Below are 18306 nucleotides of genomic sequence, written 5' to 3'. Positions count from 1 at the left end.
TAAATACTCTGAAGCAAGAAGCTTTTAATTTTAATGTGAATGTAGATGTAATTTTAATTACATCTACATCCACAGCAGGTCTTGGACCTCTACCTGCTGCTGTGATCAACAACCACCACACACTGAACCACAAAACTCTGTAATGTAGACTCAGCACTGCATGCTAAATAGTTCTGTCCACTCAACTTGGCAGAAACCTTCCTGTACTGAAGGAAGTACAGGTTGATGAGGAACCCCAACCAGCCCTACAACTGTGGAAACCCTTGAGGTGAAAAACCCTGACAGCCCCCAGGGACTGCTGAGGAGAGATGTTCCACCATGGCTCAGCACACACTTGCACCAGGACCAGGAGCCCCCACAGCAGCAGGGTCACATTACCCATAGCTCAGCCATGGGGTGGCAAAGCTCCCTGACAGCTTTGTTCACCTTTTCTTACTAAAGGACAAAATCCTGCTGCTGGCACCTCAAGTGCACAATGTCTGCCTGCTGCCTCAGGCACTCACATCAACATTTCTCCCCTCCAGTGCCTTGAACCAACACTGGTTGTGACATCCTCAGCCAGGTTTTGGGGAGGTCAGTTCTGTCTTTAACAAAATTTTCTATACAGAGGCAAAATTGTATGTAACATGCAGTGTAATTTTTGAAAGGCTGAATTTTAAAACTTTTAATCCATTTATTGTCAATAACAAATTTTACAGCAGTTTGGAGGTGTGGATATTGACCCCTGGCCAAAGCAGGCTCTCGTGTTTGTGTTCTGCCTGCCCACAACACTGCCTGTCACTTCCACTGGCTAGAATGTTCTCTGGTGTGGTTTTGCAGAGTGTCCCTCCCTGCTGTGGGCTACACACCAACAGTTGGGCTCCAGCTCACACATGGCTCTGCTGAGCTCATGGGGAGCAAGGGAAGGAGTGAGAACAGGGGATGGGACCCAAAGCTAAATAAATCAATGTTGCTTTGATCCTTTGGGATGAGGATGCTGTAAAAACACATGGTTATTAGAACTGTGATTTTATTGGGTAAAGAGCTGGTTATTGGCACTGTATTTCAGCATGAACTTACAGGATGGTACCAAGTACAAAGTGTTCGTTCTGTTTGTGGCTATAAGAATTAATCTCTTCCATGTGCAGAGAGGGTGTGTGATAATTCAGCTGAGATTCCTGTTGGTAGTCTGGGCAAGCACTCACCAGCTGCAGGGCTTTCAACAATGATGTAACTAACACCCCTCTGAGTGCTACCCAGCAGGGCCACAGCAGCCTGCTCACTTCAGGGTCTTCATCCAAGGAGGTTGTCAGAAACCTGAAAACCTGAAACTAAAAGGTGAGTTTCTCCCCAAACACTCCAACACTTAACTCTGGACAGGATTCAACAGCTAATGGACATTGAATGAAATGGTATGGTTCTAATAGCTTGTGTTTGCCTCAATAATAAGAAAAGGTCTGATCCTGATTATTAAAAATGAAAAACTAATTTGCAATGTTTATGTGGATGGCAGCTTTATGATAGAAATGCTCCAACTGCCTTTACAATCCAGCTGGAACAAAGTTTTCATTTTTCTTTTTCATGAAATTTCATTTATTATGAGCACTGTGTCTCAGTAAGGCAGCTGTTGGCAGCAAGATGTGAAATTTAAGTTAAGCTAGTTAGTACCAAGAGCCAAGATATGTTTTTGTCAGAGAGAAGTTTTCCTTGTATATATGAAGTAATTAAAATGGTTTGTCAGTCAATCCTATCACCCCCCCTTGAAGGAAGAGATAATGCTATTTTAAAATACAATTTACAAATTGCAACCAAGCAACTGGGATTGCTACAGCTCATTTCAGAGAGGTCTGAAGCAGGTAATACACCAATGACTTCAGAAATTAAGGATACCTGGTTTTCATCACTGTCCTACTAATACAGTGTCAGATTTTGGGCAAGTCACTTCTGACAAGATTCCAAATGGGAATTAAATAAGGATCAGTGTGTTACTATTATATACTGAGGATGTCTCACACAGCCTGCACATGGAGGAAATTGTCCTGGGCTTCCTATGACTGGGGCAAGCACTCCTGTCGTTCAGTACATAACCATGATTCTCCTCCAGCTTCTCTGGTTGCTACAAAAGCAAGCAGCAGTAAACTTCCCATCTTCCTCTGAACCTCTCTGGAATGTGTTTAATCTGCATATTTCAAAAATACCTACCTAAAACTGCCCTTGGGAAACAGGTGAATGAACAGGACAGGACTTGGCACATGCTGTTGGAAGTTCAAGCCAGGTAAGGGTTGAAATTTTATAAATTAAGTGAATAAAAGAGAACGTTAAAAACCCCATGTAAACTGAAGTATTAAGCTGATCAATCCTCAACAGCCACAATGACTACTTGCAAATTGGCTTCTTTCCCAAATTGTTGCCTGGAAGTTCAGCTCTCCATGGTTAATTGAAAACTGTATCATCATCTACCCTGGGATTTGATTTACTCCTATTGATTGTAAACATTCAGAGGCTTTACTCCTGACCAAAGACACAACCTGTCCCTGGGCCAGCCACAGCCTCCTGCTGTGACCAACAAACTCATCTTTTACTGTTTTTCTGCTGGATGAACTTGGTGATCCAGCATGCAGCACATCAGTGGCACCATCACTGAGGAGGAGACAGGAACACTCAGCCAGGCTGAGCAGGACACAGCTCCCAGTCAGATAATCTGGAATTCTGATATAGTTTTTTCATACATGGGATCTATCAACACCATTGCTTCAGGAGGGTCCCACTGCCCATGGGGTGCCTCAGTTCCACTGCCACCTAAGGCAAGCCCAAACTGCTCCCCTGTTGAGGTGACAGCTACCTGCACTTCTCTGCAAAAACAGGATTACAATTAAATACCCCAACACAGCTGAAGTTGGCACCACTTTTACCATTGTGTTACCTGACAAAGAGATTAATTTAATGGCTTTGAGGACTCTGCCCATACCACCTAATCCATAAATTATACCCATAACCAGACTTTTAAGCAAATTTTTATTTGATATCTACTTCAGGTATTTGCAGCACTTTGGGTGTTTAGTTCTTGTCATGCTTACAGCTTGTCAGTCATCTACTGCAGTTAAAAACAGAGCCAAAAAGTTCAACTAGAGAACCAGAAAATTAAATTGCATTTAGGGATGGGTGGGAGGTTGCTCACTGACATTTAGTATCAGTGAACACAGTGGCTGGCTTCAGGGTACTTGCAAGTATTTTGAAGCCAAAGAAAGCTTAGCAGGTTCTTTCCTCCAAGCAATTCTTTCTCTGAGGAGTTTTTTAAGGGATAAGCATTGGGATTTACTCTTCTGAGATTACATGCATTGTTAAAGACAACTGGATTTTATCTCTTTTGTATTGGAAAAAAATAAATCTGCCTCATCAGTATCTAGAGGGTTAAAATCCTCAGATTAAAAATGGACTTAGTACATTCAAAAAGATGAGAGCTGGTGGCCATCACTCCACAAGTACTGCCTCCAAATACACACTCACAGATTTACAGCAATATAAAAATACAAGGCTGGCAAGAAACTGAAATGAGAATAAAATACATATGAATCATGCACACAACTAATTAAACATGAAAATTATCTTCACAGTCACTTACCTTCACCATTGTAAGTTAACATTCAGCAGAAGAAATCTGAGAAGTGTATTTTAGACATGTGCAATCTGGGAGTAATATTTCTTTTAAACTCATGTCAGGATAACACAGCTTCCTTTCCAAGCACTGATTATTTTGGGCTCTCCTAAGTGAAGCGAAAAATGCTTAAGACTGAACACAAGCCTTGGCTGACAGCACTTAAGTGAGCCTGGAAATCTTCAAATTTACCGTGCTGGGAACTGCTGTGTAACTTCTAGGCTAAGGCTTCAGGGCAAAGCATACCTATATTCCATCCTTTCACAAGTTAAAGAAATCAGATTTTGGCAACTAAACTCTGACTTCCTTTAGCACAAGTAATACACCAACATCTGAGCACCCGACTGTTCACTGTCAGGGGACATTGTGAAAAACACCTCCACAAATCACATCCCAGCTATTTCTTCTTTACTAACATTTAATTTGCAGAATGCAATCCAAATTGCACTTCCAAAAGTCACAAGGGTGCATCAGCCACTTCAGGCACTACAAAAATAAACACAACAAAATCTGGAGCTTGCTTTTCAGTGATGCTGAAAAACCCCTGGATGAAGTAACTCCCACGAGTATACGCCAAGAGTAATTACAAAATTTTGAGTTCCAGAGACTACGACATTGCAGGTTCCATTCTGCTTCTTCTGGTAATGGTATCTGCATCAAGGATGAGAGCCTCCACTTGAGGAAAGACAGAGAGCATCGTGTTGGCACAACAAAGCCCTTTGATGAAGGAGACATCTGGGCCATTAAGAGCAGTCTGCTGGGGAAGGCTGCACCTCGCTAGATTGGGTTTCAAACCAAGCTCTCCATGAGGTGTTGAGCAGAAGAGAATTGGCTGCAAGCAGGACAACACAGGCCTGGTGGGTTTTGTTTACTGTACAGCTGAAGGACCACTAAATGATTAATGAAGGGTTGACAGCCTCTTTGGAGAGTAGCAGACAACATTTTGGGGCAAGACTTTGGCTTGTCAGGTTAAACATAAAAATGCTTACATAGAGCTCTCTCTCCTGAGCTCACTGCTGATCAAATGACTTCTCTAACTTGCTTCCCAGGACAAGAACATAAATGTAAGGCTATCTCGAGGAGAAAAAAGAAGCACAACAAAATGTTAGCTTGCCAGAGCATCTGGCACATTCATATATGCAGTAACACCAGCAGCACACGTTCATTACCACCTTGTTAGCAGCTACAGGCAAATCTTCAGCAAGATCCCTCTCAAAGTAAACCTAATTCCACTGAGAACAGCAGGATCATTTACCCTCCTCAGAAAACCTCTGCCCTGCACTCTCCAGGCTCTTCCTAGGCACAGAGCTGCCATCACCATCAGGAATGGCAAGTGGCTCTTAAGGAACTGAATATGCCTTTTCTGGAGCATAAATAAGGTAAAAAAGTGCTGCCATGCAAGCTTAGGGTTCTTGTCTGAAAAGTTCTGAAGCCCAATGCATCAAGAAAATTTTATATGTTATTTAAACCTTGGATGCATGATTCAAATCAAGACAATGGCCACCATTTGTTGGCAAGACCATCTCACCTTAGATATGAATATTAATAAAATACAGGCAAAAACCCCCAAATATTAAAAAAGATTTGGCCTCTGGAGAGGCAGGGAAGAGGAGAAGTCTCCTACAGGAGCCTTTCCAGTCTTCAGAGCAGTTACAAACTTTCTGGCAACTTAAAATCAGAAGACACACTTAAGAAAACATATCTAGGAAATATAAGATCCTGAACATGCAAAAAAAAAAATGTTCCTAGTTCAGGAATTCATGTAAAAGACAAGACATTTCACAGCCAGCATGTTACCATACAAGTACAACTACATTTTCAATCAAAATCATTCCCCAAGCTGAGTCTGTTTTGCCTGTGATGGGAGATAGTGAGTGATCTCCCTGTTCTTATCTTGACCCATGAGCTTCTTTTTCATATCTTCTCCCCTGACCTTTTGAGGATGGGGAGCAGGTGAGGAGCTGGGTGCACATCTGGCCATCATCAACCCAGCACAAATGCAAGAGTTTCTTACTCACCTCAGTGCTCTGACTGAAGAATACACTATAACTGGAAGAAATGTTGCAAATCCCATAAATTTCCTTTCCAATAATCCCCTTCTGACAGAACACAAAATCCTCCATTTCTCCAACTAACCAAAGAACAGCTGAGGTTAAATATTCCCAGTGAGAAACAGAACTGTGTTACCATGTCCTGGAGTCTGCAGGACATGCCAGGGCTCCCCCTGAGACATAAACACCTCCACCACAAAGCTGTTGGGCAGGTTGCTCCCAACATTCATGTTGTTTGGTGCAGCACTCACTTCTCCTTCCCAAATCTCTAACACCACTGGAGTCCTGACTCGGAATCACCACCTCTGTCATGGACATCTACTGCAAACGCTCTTCCTGAGCAACTTTTTGGGCTGGACTAAACCAGAAAGCCCTGAAGAAGCAAGAGTGCTGCTGCTGCAGGCTCAGCAGCTTGTTTCTTGAGGGAGAGAGACTGAAATCCTTACTTCCCTCTCCCCTGGGACTGCGCTGGCTCACGCTCCCCCTCACTCCAAGCTGTTGGAAACGGCAGCTCTGGAAGGACAAGAGCGAAGTTAAAATTGTGTTACTGCAGCAAAAGGCAAAGTGAGGACACCACGCCAGCCTCTGAACACTGGAGGAACTTTCTGTTGAGAAAAACGACTTGAGAAAAACACTGATGTGGCACAAACACCGCGCTCTCTGCTGAAAGGTTCGAGCTGCAGATATGCCCTAGCAGCTTTTTACCCAAGCCTTGGATGTAATTCATTTAACAACATGATATAGAAGAAAAGCCATCAGCAAGCAGAGTGTGGCTGGTTTTTGTTTTTAGCAATCCAGTTCCTCCAGCAGCAATCCCCAGGATCAGTACGTGCAGCTGGGAGCAGAACTGGGCATTGCTGCGTGCCAGAGCTCCTCCTCGGGAGCTCTATCCAGTGACTTCCCTCCATGAATTCCACTGAAGCCTGCAGGTAAAATCCTTCCCCAGGCATTCTGCCCTGATTGATAGCTTTAGAGCCTTCCTTCACACGACTTCAGCTGCTTTCCAGACCTTTATTTTTTCTCCTTTTTGTAACTGCCTCCAACGGGAAGTTCCACTTGGCTTTTTCACCGTACGTTTCTCTTAGAACTGACATCTCTGCTTTGTAATGAAGGAACCCCTGGGTATTAGTGACAAATTAGTCACCAGCTAAAGAATATTTTCTTTTCATTTCTATACCAGGTGGAAGATATTAAAACCTCGAGAGGAATTTCACCTGCTCTGCTACAATAAATCATCACACAATTTTCTTTTAAAGTGACTTAATTTTACTGCCTCTAAAACCTCATCACCATTGAAATAGTCTTCTGAATTTGGTCAGGGAGACCAAAACAGTGTGTATTTAATTATACTTTGAAAATTAATGTGAATTCACTTTTATACTTTACATGGTGTTTTTAAAATAGGGAATTATTCCTTTTTGAGAAGAAAATCCATGTACTACCATAGGTAGAAATAAACAGAAAAATATTTTCCCTTGTTTAATTATCTAATAAGAAACAGTATTTAAAAAATCTCCAGAAGACCCCACACAGTCTGTAAAAAAAGGAGAAATATTGCACTCACTATTTTTTGTAGAAGAACTTGTAAAGTAGCAGCCAGAAGAGAGGGGGAAAAAAATGTAAAACCACTTAGGTAGATTACTGAAGCCACAGACCACTGAAATACAGCAAAATATTCAGTGAAGGCAGAGATTTACCTTTTTTTTTTTTTTACTAGAAGGCTACTATTATTTTAGTAGCAATATATTATTAAAAAGTTGATTCTCAAAACGTTAACTTTACAGCCACACAGATTTTGTGTCATTACAGCGGGGTTTTCTACTTCATAAAACAGATAAATTTATAACCAAAGCTAAATACTACAGAAGTGGCTCACAGCTTCTGATTCAATGGCTTCATATAGATTTATATGCTTTTAATCATCAATCCATTAATTTCTCAGATTATAAAAGGTCCACTAAGTAAGCCAGCAGCAAAGGAGTTAATTTTAAAGTAACACCAAGACTGAAATTTAAGAGCCCTGCCCCACCAGCAAAAGGAGGGCAGAAGTGTGCCCTCAATAAATACAGCACATTAAATCTACATCCAATTGTTTCTTCCTCTATTTGCCAAGAAATGAGAAGAGCAGAAGATCAATTAAAAAGCAGAAATGTAAAACCAAAGCATTAAACACTACGAGGCATTTAAGATCCCACAGTGCTCCTGACAAGAGCAGAGCATCACTCCCCCGCTGCTCCCGGGGGAGTTCCAGCTCCAATAATTACCTTCTGTCTGCTCCCAGAGTTCAAGTTCAAAACAATATTCATTTTCCACTTCCCGTTCTAAACCAGGGCACAGGGCTTCTGTGCATCACTCAGGAACCACCCTGCTCCACCACAGACATGGTTACACCACTGCTGGGATTGAATAATCCTCATTTGTGGCAGGGGGCTGGGGTAAGGAGAAGCCCTGGGCTTTGAGAAGGAAAGCATCAAGCTCCAGCACCAACACCTCTAACTTTGAGCAGCAGCATCCTTTATTGCACTCAATCAGAAACCAAGATTTGTCTTCCTTTATTACACTCAATTAAAAACCAAGCATTTGTCTCCACACCCCACCCCTAATTTGCAGGGGGGCATAAGGGGTGTTTCAGAACTTATCTAGCCCAGAAGGTTTTGCTGCATCTCAAATATTTTTACAGCAGACTCACTTGGCTTCCTCAGCCCCCTCCCCATCTAGTTCTCCTCCCCAAATTATATTCATCTGCTGCAGTGAACAGGAAGGATGGCTGCCAAACAAACAATATGAAATCATATATAACAGGCAGAACACACCTTCCTTTAAACCACAACTTGAGAGTTCTCAGGTGAAGAGACACTGAAGAGGGAAAGACAGCAAAGGTCTCTGAAAGTGGCTATTCAGAACATAATCTTACATTGCTTTGTGCAGGGTGACACACATTTACAGCATTGCTGAATGATTGAGTATTTCTGGTCAGAGACCTAAGCTTGCCTCTTATTCAGAGAGAAATTAAATGCAGGTATTTACACAACAGGCCACCAAGGCTGCACAGAATAAGGATCTCATCATTTTATTTCAATAAATAAAAAGGAAAATGGTGTCTGCCTTATTTTCCTGCAACACACCTAACTCCACCAACACACTTAGGAGTACTAGGTCAGAGATGTGATACCACAGACTAAGTCATATTACTGCAAATTTCTGGAACAGGAGGTTACAACCACTGGTACCAAAAGGGCTGTGGTACCTCCCTCTCTCCACCCAATTCAGATTTCTCAGCTTTTTTAACTGCTGCTAGAAACTTTGCTGATTTGCAAATAGACATTTGAGCATGGACAGCACAGAAAGATGTTGATTCCCACTCTGGTTTTTGCAAGGCTCAGGCACTGAAGTCAGCTGGACTTGTATCGGCAGCAGTTATGATGGGATTAAAAAAAATAAATAAAAAATGCAGTTTTGCAACAAGTACAGAAGGTTTAAAACTGCTCCCACTCAAAAAAGTTCAACCCTTACTTAAGTGAAATTATTGGGAACTGCAGTGAGAGCACGACTGGATCTAATACATTTATGCACAGTTGAACACTGGGAAGGAGAAAATTTATGTATTTTGCTACAAGCATTAAGGCTGACTTACTCCTAACTCTATCACAGTGAAGAGGAGTAGTACCAACACAGCACTTATCAAATGTAAGCTAGCAAAAAACATGGGTTTATAAATTCAAAAATAAAGTCAGCCTACAAAAGAAGACTAAAAAGGAAAATCTGGATACAGTGAAAATAACATTCACATGTTTTACTTAAAAAAGTGTCGTCTTTCAGAAAAAAATGGTGCTTTTTAGTTTGTTAAGGGGTGGAAAAAACAATCTCTCTTTTTCAAATAAAAAGTATTGCTCAATTTTAGTCAAGATTTTGTCTTGTTTCACCCACAGTAGCGGGGAAAAATAATAAATTTACATAGCTTACAAAAATGAAGTACACACTGTCAACATTTACAGAAGATAAAGTATTTTGTAAATACATTTTGATTCGTCTTAGAGACAAAGAATTGTCAGATAGTTGCAATTAAACTCTACGGATGGTAACTGAGCACAGAGCAGCAGTCGCATGGGGAATCAAAAGCAGTGATACAGATCTATATTCAAAACTGATCAAAGTCATTTCCAGAGTAGCTGTAGGACAATTACACAGCAAACAGCCAAATCAAATGTGTCACCAGAAGACACGATTTGCAATTGATGGAAAACTTGTTGTTAGGACAGCTGATGAGGCTCTCTGCGTGGTGCACAGACAGAGCTGTAAATAACTGGGGCCCCCAGACTGCTTTGCTTACTCAACCTATTTAAAAAACAAAAACATTTCAGATGCCTGCCCCACTTTCCCCTCACTGTGTCTTGTGGGTGCCTGAGTAATCCTAGAGGCATGTCCAGTTTTTAAGGCATTTGCTGAGTTGAAGGAACATTCCCCACGTCCCCCTGTCTTTGGAAGTCCCGTTCTGGTTGAGTTTCTCTGTGAAGTCTGTTCTTTCCAGCATAGACAGAGGCACCAACTCTCCGTGGGTTGACCAGTTACTATCTGGGCTGACCAATATTAAATAATTTTCTTTATTTAGGATTAATTTTTTATTTAGCTGGGTTGCTTTCCTTCTCAAAAGCAGGGCCGGCAAACAAGAGTTTCTGCACGACGAGACCGAATGTCTAGACTTGGGTGTTCAAGCCAACAGCATGAACTGACCCATTTTCTCAAACCTCTCTGCACATCTAAAAAGGGACAATTAAAACTGGAACTTCTTTAATTATTGCAACCCATAAAAGTAGGAGCCCACATCCAGGAGCAGGCAACAGAGAGAAATCCTGTTTGCAGAGAGACATGGCTCTGGTCGAGCTTAAAGTCTGTAATGCTGGTTTATGTAAAAATATTCCTGAAGAAGTCTATTATAGTTAAAATAATTCAAGACTTCCAATTCCCTGAATTATTAAGTGGTGTTGCAGCAAAGGCAAGTTGAGGTTCTACCATGCATCAATTTCCTCTCCAAAAAGCAGAGGGGAGATGAATGACACCAGCATTTCATGCAGCACTCACACAAAGACAGGGACGTGAAGAAATCTCAGGTTTGTAACCAAATACTTTAAACCTTCATTTCCTTAACAGAAAACCAGCTGGGAATAAGTTAGAAGTGGGCTATCATCAAGGAAGTTCCTAACATCTGAATAACAAACCTCAGTTCCACCAGTCTCTGTGCATCAATAACAAATCCTTCACCTGCTTTCCAAATTGCTACGGCCCAAATCAGATCCAGGCTCTCACAGCCTCGAGCTCGTTTTCACTCTTTGTATTCAAACCTGGCAGCAACAACAACAAAAAAATCCCAGCAGTTTTGCAAATAACAAAATCCCACACCCCAACAAAACATGCACCCTGCCTCTACTACATAAATGTCAGTCAACAAATAGGCACAAATTTCACAATGGCTGAGGTCATTCCCTTTAAGTCATTACGGTTTGTGGGTGAGTTTTCCTGGTGGTTTTAACATTGGTTTCTGTGATTGCAGCTATGCTTATTTATGCATTTAAGGCGTATGATCTAATACACTTAGGTTTAACTACTTCATTCTTTTGACATTCTTTCCAAATTATAAAAAGGATTCTTGGTGTTTTCACTGCCTTGGTAAAGCAACAAAATTGCTGTCCACATAATTTCTTAAAAATACAGAACAGAGTAAGTACTTGTTGAAAATAATTCAAAGGAAAAAAACCCTACCCCAGACATTCCCTCCTCCAAGATAACACTTTTGCTCTCTCCCGCTCTCCCCCCTTCTGAGGGAACTTGCTATTTTTTCAGAAATAGATGTTTTGCTGGCTTTTTAAAAACAATATCCAGGCCTTAAGGGTGATTCAGCTACAACTTATAATCAACACAGTAGTTCAGCTTATTTTGTAAAGCCCTTCTATTTTTACTGTTATGCTTTATAAAAACTGCACATTTGCGGTATGCTTCAGTCACATTGCATCTTCCACTGCACTTTGAATTCTGCAACAATGCTCATTTTATTCAACGCCTTTTGGTTATTATCTACCAGGGATCCTTGCTTGATAAAAATCAAAGAAGGCAATTTTCTACCTTTTTCTAATGGAAATTTAAATTATCTTCTCCCTCCAAGGCACAAAAGCCCAAAGAGCTCCATCATCCAAATGAGGACAGAGAAATTCACTGACTTATAGGAAACATTCAGAAACATTTTCAAGAAGCTGAAATTAAACTTAAAATTGTGCATGGAGATGGACATGCACATCTCTCTCCCAATACTGTGTGCAGTGCATGGCTATTACCTTATATACAGAAGTCACGGTAAAACATTTTAATTGACCTTTTTAAACTTGAGGCCATGGGTAATTCTGAATTTCTGGAGTCCCTGATATGGTTTTGTATGTCCACGCATGTTTCTAATCCAGCAGTAGAAAGAGTGAGAACCCCCCACAAGCTCTGTGGAGAGAGAAGGGTCCCATCCTGTGCTGCCCCTGCAGAGGATCTGCCACCTCTTGCAGCTCAGCACCATCCCCAGGTACTGTCCTGAGCCCAGCTCTGACCCAGCAACACCAAGAAAACCTTATTCACTGGCACCCAAAACACTCTCAGTTTCCAAAGCCATCACCCCAGATCTGTAAAATCCTTCCATCACAACCATGCACTCTGTGGGCACCACCACAACATCTCAGGCTCCTCTGTCCCCTCCCGCTCCATCCCTTCCAAGCCGCTTTTTCTAACCGAACCCCAACTACAACAATCCCCCACAAATTACACCAGACCTCCCCTGAAATTCCCCATAAACCTTACCACAACCCTGCAGCAGACTTCTGGCTTTGCACAGAGCCTCTGCACCTCAGCACCAGGGAAAATACCTCAGCCCGGCGCTAAGGAAGCGTTTTCCGGGCACAGCGGAGGTGACAAACAGAGCGAGAGCAAAGCCAAGATGCCATCTCGACTTCAGGCAAACAACCCCTCCTGACCTCTGGCAGCTCCCACACACTATTAAACAAAAAGTATTCTCTCCATGTTAATGAACCATGTACAATCTAACAGATAACGCTGATGTTAAATAAACATGTTTGTATGTGGCTCCTAATGCCAGGATTTAGGCAGCTGCAGACAAATAATTTTAAATGGGAAGGATTATGCCCTTGTAATCTTTCTCATCTCATTTTACACATCTTTGAAATAATTAAAATACATAATTAAAGCAGAAGCAGAAAGACTGAGTGAAAAGAGGTTTGACTATTTTTAATTAAATATTCACTCTGTGACACACTCACTGGAACCATCTCTGCAGCGAACATTATTTTGGATCCAATTTTCCTCTCACACCTCTTGCAGCAGTAAATCAAGATCAACTGAACAGCCTGACAGAGAAGGGAGCTGGATCGGGTTTTGAATGCTGCAATAAAAAAATATTTTGCACAAGACTTAAATCCTTATTCCAGATTTCTCCTCTCTCCTGCTTCAAACCTTGGGTAGCACCAAATCTACCTGCAAATGGCAGCACCTCCAGGCCCCAAATGACCCAACCAAGAGGAGCAATTATTTGCATCCTAATTGAAGGGCTTATCCTCACCTAATTAAAACAAGGTGTTTGTTAAACATCATTACTTGAGTTAAGATCTGCAAATAAAGATGAAGTATTGTTTTAAGAATTTGACTGCCATGAAACAATTGTTTTCTGATGGGATCTCTTAATGAACAGTCCCAGCCAGGATTTTCAGCAGAAAAGGAAGAGAAAGAGATTTGACAAGTTCTCCCAACTCATATCAAAGTGAGGAAAATGCCAAGAGTTTGAGTACTTAGATTTCTTTTTTTCTAATAAACATATACTAAAAAAAAAATAAATCTTGCATTTTTGACTAAATTAAGCCACAAAAAGGAGGACATATTTAAGCCCAAATGGCTTTACTTTTATATATACCATTGTTTATAACTCCAAATATATTTTTTGTTCCTAACTATTTTCCTGTCATGTGCAGTACAACGTGAAATTTAATGAAAATAATCTGATTGTTAATCCATGACGCTCCAGCATGCACTAACCAAATATACATTGCTACTGCTGTGAAAAATACACAGGTACAAGGAAACTAACTATACAATGGGAATGGCAGTGGTGTGAGATTTCCTTCCCTACACGGTCTACCAAATGACCCCTCCACTTACAGGATACATTTAAAATCTTCATATTAAAACTGCAGTGTTCCATGGCTTATGAAAAGGATTTCAACTTGCAATTCATTTAACAGTTCATTCTGAATAAAAGTTAACCCCAGCCAGGCAAAATTAATTCAAAAATATTTTCCTTAGCATTCTAAGAACTTCTGCTAGTTTTCACGGATTTATAAAAGCATTTTTCACTGCATAAGCAATCTTTACAATAATTCCCACAGATTAGGTCTAACAACCTGTGAATTTATTGCAGAAGGAATTTACTGCAAGGAATAATTAGTCTTCAGCACTGCTCATGCTTGTTCTCTGGCTGAAGACACCTTAAGACCATCTGGTTACTGCAAAATCTGGCACAGAAGAAACAAATCTTACTGAAGAGAATTATAGCTGATTTCAGAATAGCTGTTGTACTACTACACATCATAAATAACAGTTGGGAAGACAGCAGAAAATTAGTAACGTCTCTAATTGTTTTGTTTGTCAGCAGTGTGTACACACACACACTGACACACAAACAGAGCCACGCAGAATTCAGCCCAACACCTCGCAGGCTTAAAATCAAACATGCAACTAATATCTGCAGGATTAATAGCTAAATTATTACATTTTCAGGGAAAAAAAAAGAAAAGCATATTAACCAGCTATGCATAACAACACAGCAACACAGAGACTCTCTAAGTGATATTCTGAGATCAAGTTCTTTGTGTGAATACCTGAGTTTAATTCCTTCTTATAATTCAAGGCATATCCGCACACAGCGTGGAGTTGAATACGGGGCTTATTGTTGGAGGGGGAGTTATCAACAACATTTTTATTTCTCCCTAATGAAGCTTTTCTAATGGAACCTAAGGCTGCCAATGTTGTGAGGTATTTGAAACAGGAACCCGTTTCAAAAATTTCAACCAAATAATGGTGATAAGATTAGCGAGTCATGGGAATCGAGTCTCCACGCACTATTTTAAAAGAAAATGAGCTGAGGGGAGTGGGCTGAGCAAAGTAAAGCAAAACAAATCGATGAGCGGAAAACCAAAAGCATACACCACTTGTTATTTAGCCAAATGTTTTGACCTGTTGGTGGGTGAGTAGAAAAGGCACAAGAATTACGTGGACAATTTGACTCTGTAACTACACAATTCAATTTCACACCATAAATTTAGATTTTTTTTTTTTAATTAAGAGTTTTAAGTTAGAACAATTGAGTCAAGTTATCAGCTGCTCTACCATTTCAATTAAATTTTCAAAACATGCTTAAAAAGTTTCTGGAATGTCTCCACAGCTATGAGTACTGATTATTTTCGAGGCATTTGTACTGCAAATCTTTCCTACTTGCTTGTGTTACATCTGAGGCCACACGACGCCTTCAATTTGAAAGCAGAAATAAAAATTCAGCTTTATTAAGGAAACATTTTCCCCACATAAAAAAGGATGATAAGAAAGAATTTATCCTGTCTGAAGCAACAAGTAATAAAACAATGCAATGCTAAATGTATGAAACTACCTAAGAAACATTAGACACAGAATTACTAGTTTAAATGTATGCTATCTTTTGTGGACCAGATTGCCCTAATACATACAGATGTGGACTAGCATAAAGAAATTTAGACATGCTTTCTCAATAAACTGGGGGAGAAGAAGGGGAGGGACCCTTCCACGGATGGCACTGCAGAGAGAAGAAATTCTCAGTAAATTAATGAAGTCCACAAGAGAGACAAAACAATAAACCATTCCTGCCACCGCTTTTAACGGCGCTCAGGGATGCGTGAATTTGATACTGCGCTGAACTAAATTTCTGTTAATATTTGATACAGACCAATAAACTGTTTATTGGCTCACTACATGTATTTTAGCAATCACAACTTTATACAGCAGAATAGATCATTATTTGAAATGTCTGAACAACAGTAGCTGTACACCACGAATAATTTCCTTTAGAGGCCATTCACTGGGCTCAAGCACAATTTAACACTCAGAAAAGTTTACTTAAACAGCATAAATCACATACAAGTTTTCCTCATAGAAGCAGCCGCGGGAAAGTGCAGCGGCTCATTTTATTTAAACGCACGCTCCAGCTATTAAAACCATTAATAAGCGGGGCTCGCTTGACGGTAAAACCGAACCGCGCGCTGCGCAGCAATTAACTCCCCGTGCTAATTCTGGCTCTCCGCACCGCACCCGGAGCCGCTCCGCGCCCGCGCTCCGCCAGAGCCGTCCCCCGACGGGCTCCGCGCCCCTCGCCCCGCACCCGCGGAGCCCCGGCGGGCAGCCCGCACCCGCGGAGGGGCGCAGAGCCCCAGCCCCACTCACCGGCGGTGCAGCGCGGAGCCGCGGCGCTGCGGAGTGTGCGCGCCCGCCGCGGGCGCAGTGAGCATGTGCGAGGCAGGCGCGCATGCCCGCGGAAGGGAGCGCAGCGGAGCGGGGCGGCGGCTCCGCGCCCCGCGCTGCGCCCCGGGCGCGCCCACCCGCCCCCTCCCCGCCGCGCCTCCCGCCGGAGCCGCCCTCGGGCTGCGCGGGGCGCGGAGCGCAGCGCCACGGCTGCGCCGCGGCACCGCACGGTACCGGGGGTTTGCCCTCGGCTCCTGTGCCCTCGGCTCCTCTGCCCTCGGCTCCTCTGCCCTCGGCTTCTCTGCCCTGTTGCTCGCCCGGCACACCGGCCCTCCGCCCCCCGCGGCAGCCCGAGCCCGGGACCGCCGGTCCCTCGCAGCGCCGCGGGGCTGCCCCGGTGCCACCGCCGCCGCCGCCGTCGGGGCGCACCTACCGCACGCGTGGGACCGCGGCGCGTCCCGGCGCCCGCAGCGCCGCGCTGCCCGCGGTGCCGGGGCGGAGGAGGAGCCTCCCGGGGCCGCCCGGCAGCCCCCCGCTACTGTCGCGGAGCTGCCCGCGCCCCCCAAGCCGCAGGGAGCGCGGAGCCGCCGCTACCAGGCGCGGGCCGGGCTGCGCTCTCAGTGGCGGCAGGTACGCGCTGGCCGCGCTTGCTCCCGCCCGTGGCTATGGTTTTATGTTGGTGCTGTCAGCCTTCATCGAGCTGCAAGTCCTTGAAAGAATTTTTTCCGGTAGAACTTGGACCCTTGAACACCATGTGAATATCACCTTGTCTGTAGCCTCTGTTTCCATGAAAACAAGTCACTTTCACTACAGTCCTTGTGTTACGGGTCTCTAGCGACAATTTTTAAATATCAATTTAAAAGGAAGGGTTTTGGTGACATCTATTTTGTCTTAACACGCACAGTGCCACAGAGCCATGGGTCCTGCAGAAACAGCATCACTCACACAAGTCACTTTTCTGCACTCCCAGAGCGTCACACGGCTCCTCGCTCCCCAAGGGGAAAACCCTGCCCATAGTTCCCATCACCTCAAACCACACAGAATGGATTTGTGGCCGTACAGAGGTGCTGTCCCATCTCTCATGTCAGCCCAAAAACAGAGGCAGTCTGGCATGTGCCCCTTGTGCTCCTGTCTGATCTGCTGGATGCCTCAATCAGGCACCTCATCTGCTTGTTTGCACGTCCTCTAAGAAAGTGGCAGGAGGCACCTTCAGATGGCTTATGCTGGGAAGATGGGGCTGGGACATCCCACTGCACACCCCTTCCCTGAATCCCCTTGTGCTGTACACCCTACAAACTGCTTCCCCTTGCCCATGCTGGCCTCGACCCTGCTCGGGTACCAGACAGTTTCCCCCTTCCACTGGCATACCTGCTCGCTGGGGATGCAGCCTGGCCACAGCAGCATTGGAGTGTTTCATTTCCACACACTGCTCTTCCTCCTTATTTCCCCTCCTCACCAGTCTGGGACAGACTGCAGTCCTCCAGTTCTGTCTCTCCAGCACTGGGGAAGCATTGGGGGAGACCTGCAATTCCTTGTCCTGATGGCTTTTATTACACCTAGCCCTTTCCTCAGGAAGGAGATATCCCATGAACCGCAGTGGAAAAGCCAAAGGAGCACAAAGGGTGTTGAGTTCAGGGTTTGAACAAGCTGCAGCCCACTCATGGATTTAACTCAAAATTTTGACAATGGAACAAAAACATCATTGCAACGAGACAGCTGTTTTTACTATCAAAATCTCTCAGATCAGTTTGACTGCAAAGTGTGTTCCTACAATCCAAAGGAGACAAAGCTCCCAGCATCAGTGTGGAGCTGGCAGGCTTCCTAGCATGAGCTACCTCCCGCCAGCCTAGAAAAACCAAAGCTCTTTCAGTTGTTATTCCCCATCAGTTCTCGGCACTAACCCCCTGATTTCCCCATGGATTATCTGCAGTTCTGAGTTTACACTGCTCTCACATTAAACTCTGAGCAATCACTGGCTGGGGGGCTTCCTTGCTGCCTTTCTCACCTGTAATTGTGGTTCTGGTGAGGAGTCTCCGAAGTACAAGAAAGTCCTTGGATCCATCTTGAAAAGAAATCTTTTCCTTCCCCAACCTG

General features: G+C 43.3%; 1 protein-coding gene across 4 annotated transcripts in view; it reads right to left on the bottom strand.

Annotated features, from left to right (window-relative positions):
• EYA2 (EYA transcriptional coactivator and phosphatase 2) overlaps positions 1-16259 on the bottom strand; it is an 87962-nt gene extending 71703 nt beyond the window's left edge. For all 4 annotated transcript variants that reach the window (XM_030233458.2, XM_050982251.1, XM_030233455.2 and 1 more), the window contains exon 1: positions 16195-16259. In XM_030233458.2, coding sequence (XP_030089318.2) covers positions 16195-16259 — 65 coding nt within the window. The remainder of the gene's footprint in view (positions 1-16194) is intronic.
• Between the last annotated feature and the right edge of the window lie 2047 nt (positions 16260-18306).

This window comes from Serinus canaria, chromosome 20, assembly GCF_022539315.1.
Source record: "Serinus canaria isolate serCan28SL12 chromosome 20, serCan2020, whole genome shotgun sequence".
NCBI lineage: Eukaryota > Metazoa > Chordata > Aves > Passeriformes > Fringillidae > Serinus > Serinus canaria.
The sequence above is the reverse complement of the archived record's forward strand: the minus strand, read 5'-3'. Positions and strand labels throughout refer to the sequence as shown.